Source organism: Spermophilus citellus (assembly GCF_964194105.1).
Source record: "Spermophilus citellus genome assembly, chromosome: 18".
Classification (NCBI taxonomy): domain Eukaryota; kingdom Metazoa; phylum Chordata; class Mammalia; order Rodentia; family Sciuridae; genus Spermophilus; species Spermophilus citellus.
The window spans coordinates 19542986-19564399 of NC_138200.1; the positions used below are offsets into that span (position 1 = coordinate 19542986).

The 21414-nt window shown below is 54.3% G+C and overlaps 1 protein-coding gene across 1 annotated transcript; it reads left to right on the forward strand.

Moving 5' to 3' along the window:
- Positions 1-7346: 7346 nt before the first annotated feature.
- SLC7A10 (solute carrier family 7 member 10) lies at positions 7347-21022 on the forward strand (the record flags this gene model as incomplete). Its single annotated transcript, XM_081275484.1, has 11 exons — positions 7347-7512; positions 15288-15492; positions 17250-17401; positions 17625-17750; positions 17820-17973; positions 18711-18834; positions 18919-19022; positions 19346-19442; positions 19665-19814; positions 20459-20636; positions 20889-21022. Exons 1-11 carry the CDS (start codon positions 7362-7364, stop codon positions 21020-21022), a joined length of 1575 nt encoding a protein of 524 aa, XP_081131610.1. The 5' UTR covers positions 7347-7361.
- Between the last annotated feature and the right edge of the window lie 392 nt (positions 21023-21414).

The window sequence follows — 21414 nt, forward strand, 5'->3', positions numbered from 1 at the left end:
TTCTCAAATAAACATGTGTCATAAAAACACAAGCTACTTTCCTTTTATTTGTCCCTTAAAGTTGGGACATTAGACTGATTTTTATTACGCCTGGAGGTTATATTATCTATACTATTTATTTGGGAAAGTGAGAAGACAATATAAGACCCCGTAGAAGGAGCAAAAGCCTGATCCTGCTTAGGGGAGGTGGGGATAGGGAGGACATGAGGACCCCCTCCCCCCAGGTTGGGAGGAGATGAGGACAGCCCCTGACTCCCACTGTTCTTGACCGTACAAACTTGATCAGTGGAAGGAGGTGGCCCCTGGCTAAGGAAAGGCAGGGGAGGACTGGGCACGAGGAAGATCCATGCTTGGGCACTGCCCATGGGATCCTGAGGTCAGAAGCAGGCTGTAGGAGTGGACACCAAGAAGTGGAAACTGCAGATTCATCAAGTGCCAAGAATGTCACACACAGGTTTAAAGCCACCCAGTAAGACTGAGCACAGTCCCCACCCATAGGACAGCATCCAGCTTCTGTCCAACCAAGGTTCCCCACCTCAGTGTATGAACCAATGTATCCTTGAATGGGGGCAAAGCCTGGTTTTTACACTAGAAGAATTCATTGCTTAGAAATAAATACTTAGAATTTTCCAGGGTTTTTTTTTTTCCCTGATTTTGATGTTTCTTTAAGCCTCTGAGGGACCTGCTATGTATGGCATCCAGCCCCACAATGTCCACTGCCCTTCGCGGGCAGCCCCTGGGCCTCCCGCGCTTTTCCCATGCTCCTGGCCTCTCTGTCTGTTAGGCAGGTGGGGATCTGAGCCGCAGGCCTGCAGAGTCCCAGCCCACTAGCCACGGTGGGCCCAGCAGGGCAGCCCATCAGATAAGGCGCTGGGCCCTCCCCGCAGGTACTGTCACTACCGCCACCGCCACCGCCGGAGGCTCCCTCGCCCCCGTCCCTCCCAGCCCTGCCTCAGGCAGGTGTGCTGCCCAGAATGAATTTCATTACCCTACCTCTCTGGTTTCACTATGAGTTTCCTGACCCAGGCCAGCACCCACAGCCCCAGGGGCCTCCTCTGCACCTCTCAGGCCAGAAGGCAAACCTCAGGAAGGACTTCCCTGATTCTGGTGGTCCCGGGAGAGGCTGGGTATTCGTCTCGGGGAGCCTATCTGGCTCTCCTGGACCTTCTCCCAAATCCGGAAGAGTCCCAGATTTCTTGATTTCCCTGAGAGGCAGGCCAATCCGGTTCCAGCCCAAAGACGAGGCTCAAAGTCTGAGAGGAAGGCTGCCCTCTGGTGGTGACTATTAGAATGACAGGTGTCCTTGAGTGGAGGGATATGGTAAAGGTCCCAGGGAGAGCTGCCTTGGTCGGGGAGACTGATCCTACACCTTTCAGGGTTGGGACCACCAGAGAGAAATGAGAGCCCTCTTCCAGAGCAGAGGCCCAAGCCCCAGTCTTCTGTGACTCACAGACCCCACAACAACCAATAGAGTGCTGCACAGGGCAGTGTGTGTAGGGGTTGCAGAGAGGGCCTGGGATAACACAGGAATATGGGAATCCTGACCTGTCCAACAGGTCACCTACCCTATAGCCAGCGAGCCCAGGAACCCCAGAGCTTGGGTGACAAGTTCAGGCAAACGGCCCCTCCAGACAGCTGTGGGCACTGTACTCCTGGGGAAGATCAAGACTCTGGATATTAACTGACATCCAATTTATAAGCCAGTGGCAGAGCTGGGACAAGAGACTACCTCTCCTAGTTCCCAGATAAGAAAGACACCTGGAATCTTCCCTGAGGAACTACCATGAGAAAGGCATAAGATCAGCTCCCTGCTTTTGAGCAGCCTCACAGGGAGAGAAACTGCAGGAGAGATGGCAAGGCGGGCACAGAATGGGCATGTCATCCACTCTGAGAACCAGGGAGGCTTCCTGGAGGTGATGTCTGTCTGATTCCTGAGGCACAAGTGAGGACATGTAGGCCAAGGAGCAGCATGAGCAAAGCAATGTGACCACCAGTCTGCTGTCTCTAAGCTTGCAGAGGAGGGGAGTTGTTTCAAAGAGTGACCACTCACCCCAGTTTGCTTGGACACCCAGATTTACACCTGTCTTCCTGGCGTAATTACTAACAGTGCCTCCTTTCATTTTCAAAAGGGACCAAGTTGGGGCCTTAAGCCTCAGTCTGGGAGGGGTGCTCCTCATTGTGGCTGCACTGGACCAGGACAGTTTGGGGTGGGAAGGGATTAGGTTTGACCCTGGAGCAGCCCTGGGGTAAGGAAGAGGCTGCTGTCAGTTTGGAGGAGAATGTGGGGTGTGGAGGGCATCTGGTGGAGGGGTGCATGGTGAAGGGCCAAGTGGGGGCCCTTGAAGCTCTTGGCTCAGAGACTGGGATCCAGGTTCCAATCATGGGAAGGAGTAGTGGTGTTGGACAGCCTGGGAAGCCAGAGAAAGAGATGATGCTCTTGCTAAAAACTGGATGTCCCCAATCACCAAGGACAGAGTGCAATTTGGGGAGATTAGAATGGTCTGAAAAAATCCACAGTTGGAAAAGTGAGGTGGGAGGAAGGGGTGTGCAGGCCAGGCCCATCCCAGGTGTGCCCACACCCAGGAACCGTGAGCACTCCCCTAGCTTCCACTCTACCCTAGTAGCCCACAGGACTGGCCTGGGGAGACCATGCCCTGCAGGAGTAGGCGCAGGGCCATGGTGTAAATGAAGTCTTTGTCATGGGAATAGTTTTCACTGGAATTTCTATTTAGCCATGTGGAGCCCCTGAATGTAGCTGTCCTAGGCCCCCCAGTGAGAGGGCTGGTGTGGGTGGAGGGCAGCCAAGGAGGGTGCAGAGGGAGGAGAGAGGTGATTCAGGACAAAGGTTGAGAAGGTAAGGAGAGGGAAGGCAGGACGTGGTCTGTCGCTGCCAAAACTCACGCTGAAACTTGATTGCCTAGAGGTGGAGGCCTGCAGAGGTGCGCAGGTCATTCAGAGGAATTCACGCCATCCTCTAGGCCCTGGCCACTGCTCTCAGGAGTGAGTGAGTCTTGCTGAGAGAGGATTACAAAGTGAGATTCCTCTTGTGTCCCCCCACCCCACCCTGCGTTCTTTCACACCGGGGCTTACTCTTCCATCTGAAAGTCATGTCTTTTGATTAACAGAAGGCGCAAGTCAACTTCTCATCACTGTGACAATGCGTGAGAAAATCAACTTTGGAAGAGGGAAATTTTATTTGGGCTCATGGTTTCAGAAGTCTCAGTCCATGGTCAGCCAGCTTCATTGCTCTGGGCCTGAGGCAAGGCAGAAGAGCATGGCCCAGGAAAGAGGCCATCAGGCCATGGCAGCTGGGAAGTGGGGGGTGGGGGGAGGGGAGCGACCCAGGACAAGATGTAGTCTTGGTCTTCAGGAAGTAGGAAGGACATGCCTACTTCCTACTTTCTCCAAACCATTCCCCACCTGCCTTCAGCTTCCACCTCCTCCCAGGAGTCCATTCAAATTGTGAATCCATCAATTGGATTAATCCACTGATAAGGTTAGAGTCATCATGATCTAATCACTTCTCCAAAGCCCCACCTCTGGACATTGTTGCCCGAGGAACCAAGTCTTCAACACATGAGCTTTTAAGGAACGGTTCAGATCCAAATCCTAACACAGAAGTTTCAAATTTTAATGCAGTCTAATCTGTCACTTTCAGTGTTTAGTCACTAATAGTGTTTCTTGTGTCTTGTTTAGGAAAATGAATTTATTCTCTCCTCCGGGTCTTTTTCTAGCTGTTGTTTCACCTAGGATTGGGCTGTAGTTTGGATCTAGATTGTCCTCCATAGACCCATGTGTTAAAGGTTTGTTGCACAGCTCAGTGCTTTAAAAGGTGGAGCCTCGTAGAAGATCGTAGGCCATGGGTGCATGGCTTCAAAGGATATAGTGGAGATGATGGAAACCTGACCCCTCCCGGTTCTTTCCGTCTCTCACTTTTTTTTTCTTTTTTCTTTTTATATTTTTGCTTTCTGGCTGCCATGAGGTTAGCAGCTTCCACATACTCCCTGCCATGGTGTGCTACGTCACCCACAAGCCCAAAAGCAATGGGGCCAACCAGTCATGGACCAGAACCCCCAAAACAGAGCTAAAATAAACCCTTTCTCTTTACCAGTTGATTATGTCAGGTATTTGTTACAGTAACAGAAAGTTGACGAATACAAATTGCTTTTAGAGTATGGTGTAGGGATGGGAGTGTTTTTTTTTCCAAATATAGATACTCAATTGATCCACCACCATTTATTGAAAAATCTGGACTTTCTCCACTGCTCTATAGTATCATCTTCGTCCTGATACACCAGGCTGGATCTGCTCCTGCATTTTGTGGTGTGTTCCACTAGTAGATTTGTTTATCCTTGCACTAATACTACTCTGTCTTCTTTATGGTATGTTGTGTAAGTCCTCCAACAGTGTTGTTCTTCATATACATTGTAGCATCAACTTGTCAAGTTTCACCAAAGAAAGAGAAGAAGGAGGAAACTAAGGAGGAGGAAGAGACAATGACAATGACAATCCGACAACAAACCCCTCTGGTTACTTTGACTGAGATTGCAGCAGATGGACTGATCAATGTTAAGATCAATTTGAAGGAAAACATCTTAAATTCCAATCCCCAAACATGGTATATTCCCCTGTTGAATTCATATCTTTAACAATTTGTTTCACTGGTGTTTTTCGTTTCCGTATAGGAATTGTACTCATCATTCACTAGGTTTATTTTTAGGCACTTGATTTTTATGTTATTATAAATTTCATTTTCTAATTGTTGCTGGTATAAAGAAATACAATTAGTTTTTTATATTGAATTTGTATCCAGTGACTTTACTAACTGAACTTATCAACTTACTTACAGTTTTTAAATTTTTTTTTTATATATCCAATCATGTCACATGTGAATGACAGTTTTATGGCTTCTTTTCGTATCTTCAAACTTTACTCTTTTTTCCTGCCTTATTACACTGGCTAGGATCTCCAATACAGAATTATACTGATGAGTGTCAGCATCCCTTCTCACTTCCAATCTCAGTGGAAAAGCATTAAAGAATTCACCATTAAGTGTGATGATAGTTGCAGAGTTTCCGTTTTCTGCTTCTTAGGGATTTGTTCTTAAGTAGATAGCTTTACTGAATAAAGGAAGTTCTTTCCTGCTTCTTGCTAAGAGTTTGTTTGTTTAAATCATGAATGAATGGTTTTGCTATTCTACCCAGAGAGTCCTATAATTCACCTTTTTTTTTCCTCTGCTAACTGGGGTATCATACTGATTGATTTGGGGGTGTCAAATTAATCTTGGTAACCCTTTGTTCCCATTGGCATTTGCAGGTTTAGTTGAATGACAATAAAATGGTCTCCTGAGCCATGTGTTGAAAAAAATACATGCAAGCTCCATCCAGCACAGAGTCTTATGTTCTTGTTTCCCTCAAGCACAAACTCCCCATCTAGGTTCTAAAAGAGGATCACGCCTGAAAAACCACAGGCCTCTGGCCCTTGAGGCTCCTGCTAGCCCCTCTGCAACCAGTCCCTGAGGGCACTACCTCTAGCTGGATCCTCAACCCTAGGGCTAAAACAGGCACGGTAGGGGTCAGTCTCCTGGGACTGGGGTCTGGTAGAGGCCCCAGGTCCCTACCACCTGCGTCGGTCCTGAGTGTTCCAGGCCAGGGCTGCTCCCCCATCCCACCGTGAGACAGACTCCTTTAAGAGAGTCAGCTGCTGAACGCGTCTCTGGGGCGGGAGGCTGAAGTCGCCAAGAATGTCGGGCTCCGACGACAACGGGGAGTGCGGAGGGTGAAGGATGCAGCTTTGCCTGGTGGCCTCCCCCTTCCAATCCCCCCAGCACATCCACCCAGGGTTCTCCGGCTTCAACTCTTACTCTCGGGTCCCCACCCCAACTTCGAAGTTCCCTCTCGCCAGCAAATCGCCACCGTCCTTGGCTGTCCCCCGCACCTCGCCCCCCAGCCACGCTCCCACCTCCGTGCTCTGCCGGGAGCCCAGAACCTGACCAGACCCTGGTTCCATTTCAAATCCACTCTGCCGTTGTCGCACCCCTGCCGGGCCCCACAAACTCGGAGGCAGCGACTGGGGGGAGTGCCCGGCGCTCCGCTCGGCCTCATCCACATGCAGGGGACGGCGCGTCGCGGCGGCCGCCAGAAAGAGACAAAGGCTGTTCCGCCGCCGGCCGCGCAGTGCCAGCCTCGCCCCGCCCGCCGCCCCGGTGGCCCCGACGCGGCCCCCCTGACTCTGCCGGGTGGGTCGGGCTGCACGGTCCGGACGGCTTCCGAGAGGAGGTAGCCTCCCTCGAATCCTTCCCATCAGACCTTTTCCCGACCACAGCCACCTTTTCGGCGTCACCAGGGCCCTTCAAGTGGCCTGGCTACTGTGAGCAGGGCTGGTCCCCAGAGTTACAGTCCGCTGAGTCCTCATTCTGACCTGTGACCAGGAGTGTGCAATGATCGATGGGGACCTAAAGCCAGATGCAGGCCAGAGCAAGGGGGTGGGGGCGCTCTCCAAAATTCCCACGAGGCCTTGGGTCACTCCCTGGATTAGGGTTGGGGATTCTGAAGCCTTCACCTTAATCCTGTCTCCCCAGGCCTTTGATCAGGACCCCACCCCAGAATCTCATGACCCCGCTCCCCCAACCCAGAAGAGTTATGGGGTGCAGCCGCCACCCCTACCACAGTCTCAACACCTGGAGGCCAAGAAGGCATGAGAAAGGGTGTGTGTCTGGACCCTTTCTCAAGCGTGTCACTTGCCCCGTAGTGGGTACCTGTCTCTGGACCTCAGCTTTCACCTGTAGAATGGACACATACATATGCGCTCGAGCGAGCGCGCGCGCGCGCGCACGCACACACACACACACACACACTAATTGGGGGCGTGTCTGAATAGGGAGTACGGAGCGCTGGCATGCAGTGGGTTCCCAATAATACAGACAGCTGTCACTGTAGCCTTTCCTCAGCCTCCTGAGGGCAGGAATGGTTTTGATTTTGAGCTCTTCTTCCCCACCTCACACAACCACTGGATGCAACTGAGGCGACGGGAGGGCTCCTTCTTTCACCCAACTGGGAAGTTCTCCCTAGATCTATCTCAAGTTCTCTCCTTCCCAGACCAGGATGCGGGGGGGAGAGGAAGTTCCCTTTAAGGGTCATGGGGGAGGGGGCTGCCGGCCGGCCCTCCTTCCGCCCCTCCCTGGCCCCCCTCCGCCTGGGGGGACCAAAGTCCGGGCCCCGCGCCAGCGCATGCGCCCGCCTGTGGGCGCTGTCCCGGCTGCGAGGGCTGCGAGCGCACCGACAGACAGACCGACCGACGGACTGGCAGTCCGCCGGACAGACGGGGCAGCGCAGGGAGCCGGGACGTGGCGGGACAGCGATATGACCGGCCACATACAACAGCCAAGTGGGCGCGGGAACCCCGGTCCTGCGCCCTCGCCTTCCCCCGGCCCGGGCCCCGGCCCTGGCGCCTCGGAGAGGGTAGCGCTCAAGAAGGAGATCGGACTGGTGAGCGCCTGTACCATCATCGTCGGTGAGCAGGGCCCGAGGCGGGTGGGTGCCCTGGACTGCAGGGCCAAGGCTGAGGGGGCATGCAAGCAGCTCCAAACCAGGGGCACCCCATCTCCTGGTGTTCTTACGGGTCTGGTTCACAGGGACCACCGGAAAGCAGAGGCTGGGAGCACCTGCGGGCCTGGAGCGCATAAAGCCCTGCACCGAGGTTCAGAGATTTTTGCTCCCACCTCCTTGGCCGCCCTGAAAATTTGCAGCTCAGGAAGTTGTGGGTCCCCTCCACCGCTGGAACCCTCCTTCAGCCTTTACCTCCCAATTGGTCTTCGACAAGGCCATTTGCTCTGTTTGCTCGACTATGAAATGGAAATGATGACTATAGTCTTGCCTCTAGTGCAGGAGCTGGGCAAGTTCTGGGTTATGGGTCAGCGTGAATCCCTACTGTTTGCTGGGTCCAGGTACCATGCAGAGTGAGTGATCTGATCTTGGAAAGCAGGCAGAATTGCAGGTAGGCTGGACAGATAGAGCCTGCACAGAGGAAAAATAGGTTCAGAGCATGTAAATTACTACCAGGTTTGGCAGCTGGAACCAGGGGAAGGAAGTGGAATAGCCCATGGCTGGGGACAGTAGTGGGCAGACCAACCCTGCAGAAGGGCCACCTGCTCCCTGGCTGGGATCTCAATGCACACCCCATGGCCTGGCCTGCTGGACCCCAGCTTCCACTTGTGCATGGATCTGTGTGCCCCCAGTGCCCTGTCCGCTTCCACATAGGGGCTTCTGGGTAGGCAGGGTGGTGGAATTTTCTCCTTCTGTCTCAAGATGTGAATACTTACTTCTGGGAACCAGGCTAACTCAGCCCAAGTGTCTCTGAGCCCTCCTGAGGGACATTTTCTGTTCCCTGCACCCAGAAGATATAGGCCTGGGGGATGAATTCCTGGGGCCTTACCCCCTGTGACTGGTCCCCAGTCAGTGGGAGCTGCTTGTTCACCATTACCCTTCTACCCTCAGATTCCTGGAGATGGAGGAAGTTTGAGGGGCTCAGCGGGGCAGAACTAGTGTCTTCACCTCCTCTGCTCTGCCCCCATATTAGAGGTTCCAGGGCCACAGTTGCAGACTGGCTCTTGGCCATGCCCTGCCCTCACATTGAGAGTTGCTCCTGAACACAGTCCCAGGCAGGTGGCTCCACTGTCTCTCCTGCTTCTTCTAGAATCCTATCTCCCAGGAGCTGGCCCTGACCTGGCCCTGGGAGCTTCCTGGCCTATGTGCCTCTGACTATCTGCTAGAAAGAAGGGCTGGTTCTGGGAATTGGGTCAGAGTACTTGTTAGAACTTTGCTCCAGCCCATGCCTTCTCTGTTCTCTAGGAAGGGAAAACTGAGATGGGCACTAAGGGTCCCATCTCTCCCCATTCACTACTCCAGGGCCCACCTACCCCACTCAGCCTCCCATCCTGGGTGGGCCCATTTTCTCTGCGACACTAACCTGGGAAGTCTAGTCAAAGTCAAAAGTCTGCAAAGTATCATATTTTAGCATTTCACATCTTCAGAACTTATATCCTGCTTTATAATCTATCCTTGTTTATTATTGGTTGCTTAACTGATTTCCCAAACTTCTGAAGTTCATCCCAGGAGATCCTGTAATTCACTCCTTTATTATATTCTCTGTCCCATCCCAGGCTGAAGAGTAAGAATTTCAGGAATGAGGAGATATGGAAGAACTGGCTCTAGGCAGCAGTGAGACTCCACCTGAAATACGTTTAGCTGGTAAAAACAAAGCTTGTGGGGGGACTAATCCAAACCAGAGTAAATCAAGCCAGTTGGGCAGGACTGCGCAGGACAGCACAATCACATCCAACCACTGTTCAGAGAATCACTTATTTTTACATTATAAAAACACGTTCTTCCTTTCCTCCTTTAAGTCTCATGCCCACCTTGCAAGATGGAAATTTTTGTACCCATTATACAAATGTAGAAACTGAGGTTGGAAGTTAAGTGACATTGCTGCAAGTTGTGGGCTCAAGATTTGGAACCAAATCTGGATTCAACCCTCTGTTCAGTGCCCTTCACACCGAGCTGAGCAAAGTTGGGGCTAGACTCAGAGCCCTTGATGGGGAAGGCTTGGGTTTGAGCTGCAGGCTCATCCAACAAAGGTAGATTGAGCTCTCCACTCCATTATGGAGATACAAATAGATGGGGAGGGACGCTGGGTCTCTCTGGCAGCGGTATATAGAGGGCCTCTCATCTTGACTTAGGGACTTCAGCCATCTGCCTCACGTGATCCATAACCAAAGAAGAGATGTACCTAGACCCAGCAGAGGGGTCACCCTGGGTCTGCTGACCAGGTTCTTCCTCCACTCTGTTCCTGTGACTTGGATGTTCAGTTCATGTAGGTGTTTGGGGATCAGGCTCAAGTATATTCAGGGACTCAGGAAGTAACTTAACAAACTTCATCTTCCCAGGAGCCAATCCCAGTTCATCCAGTCTCTGTCAGGTCCTGGTACATGGTCTCTAGGGCTGGAATTTAGCTGGGCTGCTCAGAGAGGATGGGCCTCTGCAGAACCCCAGCCCCTCCTCACTAGGAGCCAGAAGAGACGTAAAACTACATAGGAGTCTATCCACATGTCACCAACGCCCCATTTACAGATGAGGAAACTGAGGACCCTAGGCTGCAACCTGCCCAGGGTCACATGTCCTTGAGGCATTCTGGGACACTTTTGGAGGACAGGATGATCCAACTACAAGGATGGGGACCTGCCAACCCTTGATACATTCGTTCATCTATCCAGTAGTGCTGGGCACCACCTAAGAGGGGACAAGGCAGAGGAGGAATTCCTCTCCTCCTAGAGCAGACATACCAACAGCAAACAAACCTGCAAGCCAAATGTGTGGCCAAGGGGTCATGAGAAGCACTGAGACCAGACAACTGAGCCGGGAGGACGACCTGAAGTGCTGGGAGGGGGGGTGGAAGGGTGGAGATGAGTGAGGAGGTGGGTAGGGTTTGTGTGAGGCTTCGCAAAGAGTGATAGGAGTTTGCCTTTTTCTCCTTAGGAGGTGGGAGCCCTGGAAGGGTTTGGAAGAAGAGGAGTGGGATGACTTACTGCACTCCCTATGGAGGAGATCCTGTGAGGATAGGAAGGCCAGGCAGGAAGCCACTTGAGTCACCTGGACAAGAGGCAGTGGTGGCTCAGAGCAGGGTGGCAGCTGTGGAAGGGCTGAGTGTGGGGTGTGGAAGAAAGAGAAAGGTCAGGGATGACACAAGGTCAGGGTCTGAGCAGTTGGGAGGATGGTTTGTTATTGATTGATTGATCAGGGAAGATGAGGAGAAGAGCAGGTTCAGGGAAAGGGGACACAAAAGTCAGGAGTGCTGTTTTGAACATGTCGAGTGTGAGATGCCTATTTGTTTGGTACACAGGCTGAGTTTGGTAAAACGGTGCATGGTAGGGATATGAATTTGGGATTTGCCAACAGAAGCCAGGGGGCTGGATGAGATCACCAAGGGAATGATCAAGGCCACTCAGTGTTTAGAAGTCAGACAAGAAAAGGGACCAACAAGAAAGAGCTACCAGCCAGGTACAAGGATCAGGAGGTGGAGTAAAAAGAGGGTGATCACTCCGTCACAGGCCACTGAGGAGTCAAGTAAGATGTGGGCTAGGGCTTGACTGATGGATTCGGCAATGTGGAGCTCACTGGGGACCAGGACAAGACTCAGCCTGGAGGTGGGGCACAGGCAAGATTTCCTAAGCCAGGCAGGATGCACTGATGTAGGCAGAGGCTCTATGCTCTGCTCATCCCTTCTCTCCACAGGAAAATGGGTTAGGCTGGAGGTGCCTGCCAGCAAATTAGTGATTCTAGTCACTTCCTAGATGTCCTCACTCACTGCCTTGGGGTACTACCAGGACCTCAGTGGGAGCATCTGTCATTCCAGGGAGGTGCCTGACACATGCTTACTGTGAGGACACAAGGACATTTGTGTACTTGGGGGACATGCTTCACCCAGGTCTCAGTAGGGTTCTGGCTGCTCACGCCAGGGTGTTGGGAGTCCATGGGACTCAGGTCTCCCGGGGAAAGGCTAAGTGTCTTGGGTGGGGTCTCCAAGGTGGATGACAGAGCAGGATCCATAAGCCATTTCCATGGTCTTTCAGACAGGGTCAAACATGCCAGCCCTTCCTGGCCATTCTCCTGGCACTATGACAGTGGAGCAGGATTCAGGTTCTAGAGCCAATGGAAGCATCCTGTGGGTAGTGTTGACCTGGAGAGAGGGCTGCCCAAGAGAGGGATGTTCTGCCTTGAGCAGAGTGTTTCTTTGGGCCCAATACAGGTGTGCAAGGTGCATCCTCTCTGCCAAAGTCAGGGTCAGACTAGCTCTCTGCTGTCTGCTGCTAATCCAGTGGCCCCACCTGGAAATTGAGGAACCTGAGTCTCAGAAGGGCAATACTGATCTGAGGTCACATGGCTGACTCCTCCATGTTTCTAGGGATAAGGTTGCAGCCAGTGTCCTGTCCTGGCTTGACTTCCCCACCCCTCCCCAAATCTGACTGTATATTCCCACAACACACACCCCACGGGCAGGCTGCTCCTTCTACCAACCAGACCTCCATGGCCCACTCCTGCGACCTCCACAGTCTGCTGCTGCCTCTCAGAAATAGGTCAGCACGCACAGCAGCACCCGCAGGGAACAATGGCCCTTTCTTCATTCCTCCAAGGAGCCGGGTAAGCCCCATCAGGCCAAACATCTTAATGTGATAAAAACCACCCAGGAAAGGCTCAAGGAAGAAGGGCGGGAGGAGGAGACTCAAGGGAGGCCTGCTAGACGGGGAAACTTGCATCTGACCCTTGCCTGGCCTAGCAGCCTGCTGGGAGGACCTACAGGGACCAGGTGTCCCACTGGGTAGAGAGGAACATGGAGGCCTCAGGACCAGCATCCCTCTGGTTGTCGATCAGATACCCAACAAGATGCTCAGCAGTATCTCTTGGCCCATCTGACTTCCTATGAGGCCAAGTTCCTGCTTCTCTTTTTCCTGAAGAGTAGGATTCCTCAAGGGCTGGACTTGTCCACTGCTGTTGCCCTCATCAGGCAGATCTGCTGGGCCTGAACACAGGGTCTGAGGAAGGAGGCCTGAGCTCATCACCAACACCAGGAAGCACCTGGGTGACAGTCCATGCAGCTCCAGCAGTTCCTCCTCTATTCGAGCACCCGAGGGCTCCCAGCCCTGTCCTCAGCATCCTCCTTCCTCCTGATCCTCTGCCGCTCATCAAGCCCACCCTGAGCCTGAGCCTTCAGGCCCACAGGGAGAGGCCCTTGAGGACCTCAGAGACACTGGTTTGCTCAGATGGTCCTTTGAGCCACAGAGGAAGAAGTCGTGAATGGTAGCCCGAGGCCACATGTCCAAAACAATAGTGGTCCTCCCTGCCACCACCGCTACCCACCCCCAGATACCAGCATCTGAGTCCCAGCCACTTGGCACCTGAATCATGCTCTGCCTTTTTCAGACCCCAGCTCCAGAAGGTGAGGTACAAGGTGTGGCTCCCCCAAGTATTAGATCTGTGAGGCTCAGCCAGGCTGAGCGGTGGACAGGGGTCGGGTCTCCACGGGGTGGGTGGCTCAGGGCCCTGGATGCCCCCAGCTCCAACATCCCCGGCTCCTTTCGAGGCCACCCAGCCCCCGCTGGCTTCCAACCTCACTGGCTTTTGGCAAATCCTGCTCCGCCAGGTCCTGAGAACTGCTGCCGGATGGAGCCAACTCAAAGGCCCTTTGGAAAACCCACAGCCCACCCAGGCCCAGGGCCCATCGCGGTGGGTGCAGGAGGTGGCCCCTCTCCCCTGCCCCCCAGAAGCAGATCAAGGGCGCAGCTTACCTCTGGGGCTTGAGGCACAGGAATTATTTCGTCCTTATCTGGATGTATTTAGGGCTTCTGGGATGTGACCAGAAAACCAAATGGGGCTCTCGTGGCCGTCCAGACTAGAAATCTGTGTCGACCGGGGATGGGGGTGAGGGGTAGCACCGTGGACAAGGAGTGAATGCAGATTGGAGGCCACAGCTGTGTCCTCGTCCAGCCCCGCCTATGAGTTTGGCAGGTGGAGCGGGCAGATTCAGCCTTGATGGATGTGTGACCCCCTCCCTGGGCCCCACCAGGTGGGAGTGATCCTTGTCCAGGGGCGCTGAGCCCCAGGTCTCACCAGTGCTGTTTTTGTCCATGTGGCCTGTGGGTCTGGGGCTCTTTCCTCTTGGGCAGACCCGAATGCAGATCTCTAGTGAAGCTACCTGATTCATTTGCAGGATGGTGAGATCCACGTGAGCAGCCATAGCCCTACTCCTTTCTAATTGCCAGGGAGCTCAGGGCTGAACAGAGGCTGAGTCTCACTCACCCTGGGAGTCTGCTGTGCAGGCCACAGCTCATCTCTGAACATTTCCCACTGTTTCGGGAAGCAGAGGGGCACATCTCGTTTCCACTCCCAGACATCTGGAGGCCACAGGAGCAGCCCCCTCTGCCCACATCCTTCGAAGACCCAGAAGGATGAGTCTTTTGCCCAAGCACAGGGCAGGCCTTCCAGAACCGTGGCAGATTCTATTTGCATGGGATCTCAGGAGCCTGCAACTCCTTCACTCCTCCTCAGAGACCCCCAGTGGGAGGGCTGAGTGGGGCCTGGTGCCCTCACTTCACAGACAAGGAAATTAGTCCTTCATGTCAAGGTCTGGATGCCACTCTGGGCATCGGGCTGTGTAGTCACCCATCAGTTTACTCAGCACATGCCTTCTGAGCACCTGCAGGGCGTAGGGCCATGGGGTGATAAGGCAAGGCAGAGTGGGTGACTGCTGAGGAGAGAGGAGCTACGCACAGGACCACACAGGGGCACGCGACACATCTGGCAACAGCTGTAAATGAGCTGGGGGCCTCACATGGTGTGCCTCCCTAAGCCCTCATAACAACCCTGTTTTACAGGTAGGACTAAGGAGGTCAGCAGGAGGACCTTCCCACCTGAGCAGGGAGCAGGCCCAGGCCTTCCGAGCCCAGCTGGGTTTCACATTGTGTAATCGGGGGCAGACCCAAGGGGAATGGCAGGCAGTCTGTGTACCAACCCCAGACTGGGCTGCCATGGCCTGACCCACCCCTGCCCTGACAACTCCCAGCCCTGAAAATGCACCAGTTGCTCTGCATCACCCACTGGCCCTTGCCCAGAACTGGAAACTTGTGAACAGATCCAAGAAACCAGGTCTCTTCAGAGTCTATGTCCACAGCCTGGGTTCGAGGTCAAGGAGGGGCTCCCTGATAGGGAAAAGGGAAATAGAAGCTACAGAAACCTAGAGTGAGGCTGTGAGGTGGGCAGAGGACCCCGCACCTGCTTCAGGCAAGGAGGGCTCTATGCAGCAGGTTGAAAGGAGGACAGATGGCCGGAGGCTGACATGACAAGACTGGGGACCTGAGCTAGAGGGGGTCCATGTGGAGATGCACAGGAGTGGCCACCCTGTCGTGGTTCAGGTGTTGGGCCCCTCCCTTTGCTGACTCCCTCTCATGCAGGAGTAGGAGAGTGGACAGAGGAACTCAGGACCTGTCTCTAGCTGGCTGGACAAGGTGCCATTTCCCATGCCAGGGACTGAGCAGGAGGCTGATGATGAACCCGGAATGGGCCTTGCTGGGTTCGAGGGGCCCAGTGGCATCCACACGTCTCCAGCACCCCCCACCCCACTCCTCCTCCAGGGAGCACCCAGGCTTCCTTCCTCCATGCAGTATCCGGACTCCCACAGAGAAGGCTGGGCTGCTAAAGGGGGTCCCAGGTCTGATGCCCCCCATCTCTCCCCTACAGGGAACATCATTGGCTCTGGCATCTTCATCTCACCCAAGGGTGTCCTTGAGCACTCAGGCTCCGTGGGTCTGGCCCTCTTCGTCTGGGTCCTGGGTGGGGGCGTGACAGCTCTGGGCTCTCTCTGCTATGCAGAGCTGGGAGTTGCCATCCCCAAGTCCGGCGGGGACTACGCCTACGTCACAGAGATCTTCGGGGGCCTGGCTGGGTGAGTGTGGGGCTCTGGTGGGGTCGGGGACAGTTTCTCTGAAATAGGATGGCTCTCGAACCCTGGGCCTCAGTCTCCTCTTCTACTTCCCATATTACAGGAAAGTGGATGGAAAGAAGCGGCGAGGGTGTCTGGTAGCCTTCTGAGGCCAAGCTGGGTGGCATCTATGCTTACCCCACTCCATGGGTGTCTGCTGACCCCTTGACCTCTCTGTGTCTCTGTTTAAATAGAAATTCCTCTAAGCCCCACTGCTTAGGAGGGAGGAACCCCTTACTATCTGAAACCTTTAGACCATGCTGGTACCCAGGCCAGGAGGGCTTTGATTTTAGTAAATCCATCTGCTCCATGAGGAGAGGGAGGAGCATGATATCCTCCTCCTCCCAGACCCTGCCATGGGTCCCCCTCACACAGCTTCCTGACATTCTTTATTCATCCATGAACATTTGCTGAGCACCTGCTTTGAGTTAAGGGCTGGGGATGCTGCAATAAAAAGTTCTGTTCCTCTCCTCAAATTGCTCACAAAGCAAAGACGAACAGCCCCTCGAATGTGACATGACCCAGAGGACCCTTGCTTCGAAGGTGTGGGCAAGAGGCAGCAGCCACCGAACAGAGAACAGGGTGCATGTCCCCCAGGGAAGGCTCCCAGGAAAATCCACATTTGCACCAAGCCTAGGAAGGCTAGAGTTTTTCTAGGCTTGCTGGCCTATGAGGAAGGCATTTGGTGGGAGCAAGCACAGAGGGCATGGTGGCCTGGCCAGTGCAGACTGTCTGCTGTAGCTAGAGGTAAGATCAGGTCCCTGACAGGCACCAGGGCTTGAAGGAGATGGGGGCTTGGAGTTGTTGCAATTGTCCAGAGTCCTGCCAAGGATCTTAAAGGTACAGGCAGATACAAAAATAATTTAGAAGCCTAATTCAGGAGGACTGGTAAGATCAGGTGTATACAGCAGGTTGATAACCATTGTCCCACTTGAGAGGCTTCATAGATGATGGTCCCTGGGATGGGGAGGGGAGATCAGTGTGGGGATTCTCAAGTTGCAGTGGTGTGTGTGGCATGTGCAGGGGGGTCAGGTCTTGGATGGAGGATCTGGAGCTCATAGGAAGGGTCCAGGCTGAAGTTACAAAGTTTGATTCTGAATGACTTGGGCCAGAAGTTCTGAACTTGGCAACTCTGCATGAAACCCTGGCAGGGCATGCACACCCCTGTGGATGTGTCTGTGACTGTTCATCTTTCAGGGAGAAGGTTCTCAAAGGGCTGGGACTCAAAGAAATAGAGGAATCACTTTGTGGCCCTGGAGAGAACACCGAGAGAGAGAAAAGGGTCAGGACCCACAGTCACCCAGCATGGAGGAGAGTTTAGAGGGGACATCCAGCAAGGAAGGACTATCAAGCTAGAATGTCCCAGAAGCGGAGGAGGGAGGGCTGTGCCAAGAAAGGGTAGGAGAGCTTAGTGACCCAGGAGTTCTGGTATTCCTGATAAGGTACTCCCCATCCTCAAGGGCAGACCAGGTCCTAGGATCTAGGACCTAGAACACAAAGGCAGACCTTCCCATGGGAGTAGGCAGAGACCCTGGGAACAGAGCCCCCAGCCCACCATGCGCCCCCTGCAGAGGTGAGATTCTAGTAAAAGAGACATAAATCATGATTCCCCACTACCAGCCCCCCCCACACACACACAGGCAGGGCCCCTTTCAGGGTCCACTTTCCACAGACCAAAGGTCCTGGAGATGCTGTGCCACCCTGGCCTTTGCTCCTTCCAGATTCCTGCTGCTCTGGAGTGCCGTCCTCATCATGTACCCCACCAGCCTGGCTGTCATCTCCATGACCTTCTCCAACTACGTGCTGCAACCTGTGTTCCCCAACTGCATCCCCCCAGCTACGGCCTCTCGTGTGCTCTCCATGGCCTGCCTGAGTGAGTGGCCCCCTGATGAGCCTCTGTCCCCAGAGCAGCTGACTGCCCCACACCCCATACTGCTCTCTGCTCTGGGTGCAGGGACAGACAGATGGGATCCCCCAGCTGTCAGCTCCCTCCAGTGTCATCTTGAGAACCATGTTCTTGCATTCTGGCTGCTGCCTGGGCTGGACCTGCCTGTGGTCCACACTGAACCACAGGTCCTCCCTGCTTCCCTCCCCAGTGCTCCTGACGTGGGTGAATGGCTCCAGTGTGCGCTGGGCCACACGCATCCAGGACATCTTCACGGGTGGGAAGCTGCTGGCCCTGTCCCTCATCATTGGCATTGGCTTTGTCCAGATCTTCCAAGGTAGGGCCAGGGTGTGGGTGTGGGCAGGGATGGGGGGACCATGCTGATCCCTGATGTCTGGACCCTCAGGACATTTCGAGGAACTGAGGCCCAGCAATGCCTTCACCTTCTGGATGACGCCCTCTGTGGGTCACCTGGCCCTGGCCTTTCTCCAGGGCTCCTTTGCCTTCAGCGGCTGGAACTTCCTCAACTATGTCACCGAGGAGCTGGTTGACCCTCGCAAGTGAGTGAGGCATCTGGCCAGCTAATGGGAGGGGTAGGTCCAGCTAATGGGAAAAGCAGCCTGTCTGCACAGATCCGCTGTTACCTGTGGCTCAGACTGATCATCTGCTGCCCCATAGGAACAGTCCTGGAAAGAAAGCCAGGACGCTGTGTTCTAGCCTGGTCCCATTCTGTGTGGCTGTGGATGCATCAGAGCCCCTTGCTGGGCTTCAGAAAGACAGAGTATCATCGTCCTGCTTTAAATAGATCCAGTGATTTGCATTTGGCCCAAAATTATACATATGCACACAACATGGTGCCTACAAATGAAGCCAATGACTCTATTTGATACTCAGCCAGGGATCTTTGGGCTGAGACAAATAGAGAATCCCCGGGGGGACCCTAGACCTGCAGACTGGGCTTTAGGGGAACTCACGGGATTGTCCAGGCAAATATTGGCTGTATTCAGTTTTCTCCTTATGTGCAAATGTTAGTGAGACCCCACCCTCAGGGCAGGACATGGCTTCCTCCTTCATCTGCTCTTTCTCCTCCCAACCTGTGGTCAGAGAGGAGTGGAAGGAAAGGTAGTCAGCAATGTCCTAAGTTACAGTGCTGTCCCCACTCCTGCCCCAACACCCCCAGTGGACCCAGGAGATGAGACTTAATGCTGCTCCTGTTGCTGGGTCCCTTGGCCCCCACCTGGGCCCCAGATGTCCCCCACCAGGGACTGACACTGACTCCCTCCACTGACCCCTCCAGAAACCTACCTCGTGCCATCTTCATCTCTATCCCTCTGGTGACCTTCGTGTACACATTCACCAACGTTGCCTACTTCACCGCCATGTCACCCCAAGAGCTGCTGTCTTCTAACGCAGTGGCTGTGGTGAGTGGGGGCACCTGCCTGATCCCCAACCCTGCCCCACCCTACCCCAGCCTCATGTGCTGCCTCTCTTCTGTGCCCACTCAGACCTTCGGGGAGAAGCTGCTGGGCTACTTTTCATGGGTCATGCCCGTCTCCGTGGCTCTTTCCACTTTTGGAGGGATCAATGGCTACCTGTTCACCTCCTCCAGGTGACTAGGCTGGGGAGGGGGTTGTCATGGTGAGGCACGGCAGGTGCCTTGATGTCTGTGAACCGTGCTGGGGACTACTGGAAAGGAAAGCTGAGATGATGACCTGCCAGTAACAAATGTGTGATCCCAACCCTCAGGTAAAGCCAGCAAGAAAGAAGCAGGCTAGCTGAGGGTGAGAGCTGCCCAGTTGGGGCTGCTAGGGCCTGAAGTGAGTCAGAGGTGACAGCTTGAGGGGGACATCAGAGCTGAGATCCGGGATCTAGCTGGTAAGAAAGTGCTGAGGCTGGGCTGACAGCCCCTACCTATTCTGTTCCCACCCCCAGGCTGTGCTTCTCTGGAGCCCGAGAGGGGCACTTGCCCAGCCTGCTAGCAATGATCCATGTCAGACGCTGCACCCCTATCCCTGCCCTCCTTGTCTGTGTAAGTTGGGGGACCCAGGCCAGGCAGCATGTGGAGCCAGGGCCACCCAGCAATGGGGGATTTCTGGACAATGCCAGGGATGGCCGTGGTGGACAGCCCATGGAGAATGGGGATGGGGTGGGGATTCATGCCACCTCCGGGCCAGAGTGGGAGAGGCCAGGGCAGCCGGGGAGGGCAGAAGGCAGGTGGGAGGCCAGCTGTCAGCCTCAGGTCCTCTCCCAGTGCGGGGCCACTGCGGTGATCATGCTTGTGGGAGACACGTACACACTCATCAACTACGTGTCCTTCATCAACTACCTCTGCTACGGCGTCACCATCCTGGGCCTGCTTGTTCTGCGCTGGAGGCGGCCAGCACTCCACAGGCCCATCAAGGTGAGGCCCAGGAGAGAAAAGGTAGGCCCATGTGCTAGAAACTGTCAGGGCCATCCTTTCGTCTGAGCTGGGCACCAGGGACAGGGCCAATGACCACAGTGACAGTGACTACACCTTTTGCAGAAGGCTGGGCTTTCTAAGCACTGATATATCTGCTCCTCCTAACGACCCCACGAGGAGAGTGCTTTGAATACTCCAAGTCTACAGATAGGGAAAATGAGGCTAAGGAACCTACTCAAGGTCACACAGCATCCGCCATCCCATGTGAAAGCAAAAGACAGTAAACCAAGCTAAAAGTAAAAGCCCTCCATTTGCACACAAAGCAAACTGGCGAAGTGCTCAGTGCCTGAAATGTAAAACCCCTGCAAAATAGTTGAACTCCAGCCAAGTGCAAGCAAAAGAAATCCACACACAACAGCTGTGTTGAGGTCAGGGTGGCTGAAAGTGACCAAGGCTCAACAGTTTGGCCAACTGGTCAACCCATGTATTGGCTTCCAGCACAAGGGGCTGCTGGCCAGAGGGGGGACTTCTCAGGCCCCAGCTCCCAGGACAGGAAAGAAAGCTTCAGACCGGGGGGTTGGGTGTAGGGCAGGAGAGCCACCGGGGATCTTGCACCATCTGCAGTCTCGTCCGTCCTTCCGCAGGTGAACCTGCTGGTCCCGGTGGCGTACCTGGTATTCTGGGCATTCCTGCTGGTCTTCAGCTTCATCTCGGAGCCCATGGTCTGTGGGGTTGGCGTCATCATCATCCTCACAGGGGTGCCCATTTTCTTCCTGGGAGTGTTCTGGAGGAGGAAACCAAAGTGTGTACACAGACTCACAGGTGAGCCGGCGGCCTTGCTGAGTGTCCAGGGCTTGGAGAGGACCCTCTTGGGATCCCGATCCAGAACAGGGTCTCCCAGACGCTCATCTGGTAACAGAGGGTCCAGCCCCTTCCACATGTCTCCCCAAGATGTGGCCAAAGAGGGAGAAGCACCCCGAAGACCCCTGCCCAGGGGAGGTGTCCAGAGGTGGGGTCACCCCAGTCCCAAAGTATCAGATCCCAAGGTCCATCTGCCCCTCTGTCTGTCCTCAGAGTCCATGACACGCTGGGGCCAGGAGTTGTGTTTCGTGGTTTACCCCCAGTGCTCCCCCGAGGAGGAGGAGGAAAATGGCCCCTACCCGACCTTCCCACTGCCGGCCACGGACAAGCCCTTAAAGACACAATGAGACATTTGTAGAGACTGAAGCAGCTGTTTCTGTTTACATGTTGTTTATTGAGGAGGTGTTTTTGCAAAAACTTTTTTTTTTTTTTCTGGAAAGAAGAGATATGACTCTTAGAGGCCTATCGTAAGGAAGCCCAGACAAGGTGGACGGGGGTTTCCTGTCTTAGCACTGCCCTGCTAGCTTTTTCTGAAAAGGCCTACAAATAAACAGGGCTGGTTGTTCTCTTGTGCTCAGGGGAGTCCCTGGTGGACCCTGATGGGGGCAGGTGGTGCATACCTCCCCGGGGGGCACGCACATTGCTAGTTGGGTAGATGCCATGGCAGACCCTGGAGGAGATGCCACTGAGGAGGCTCTTAGTATCTGAGGGTCTTGACGCTTGACCTAGGGCTGGCTCA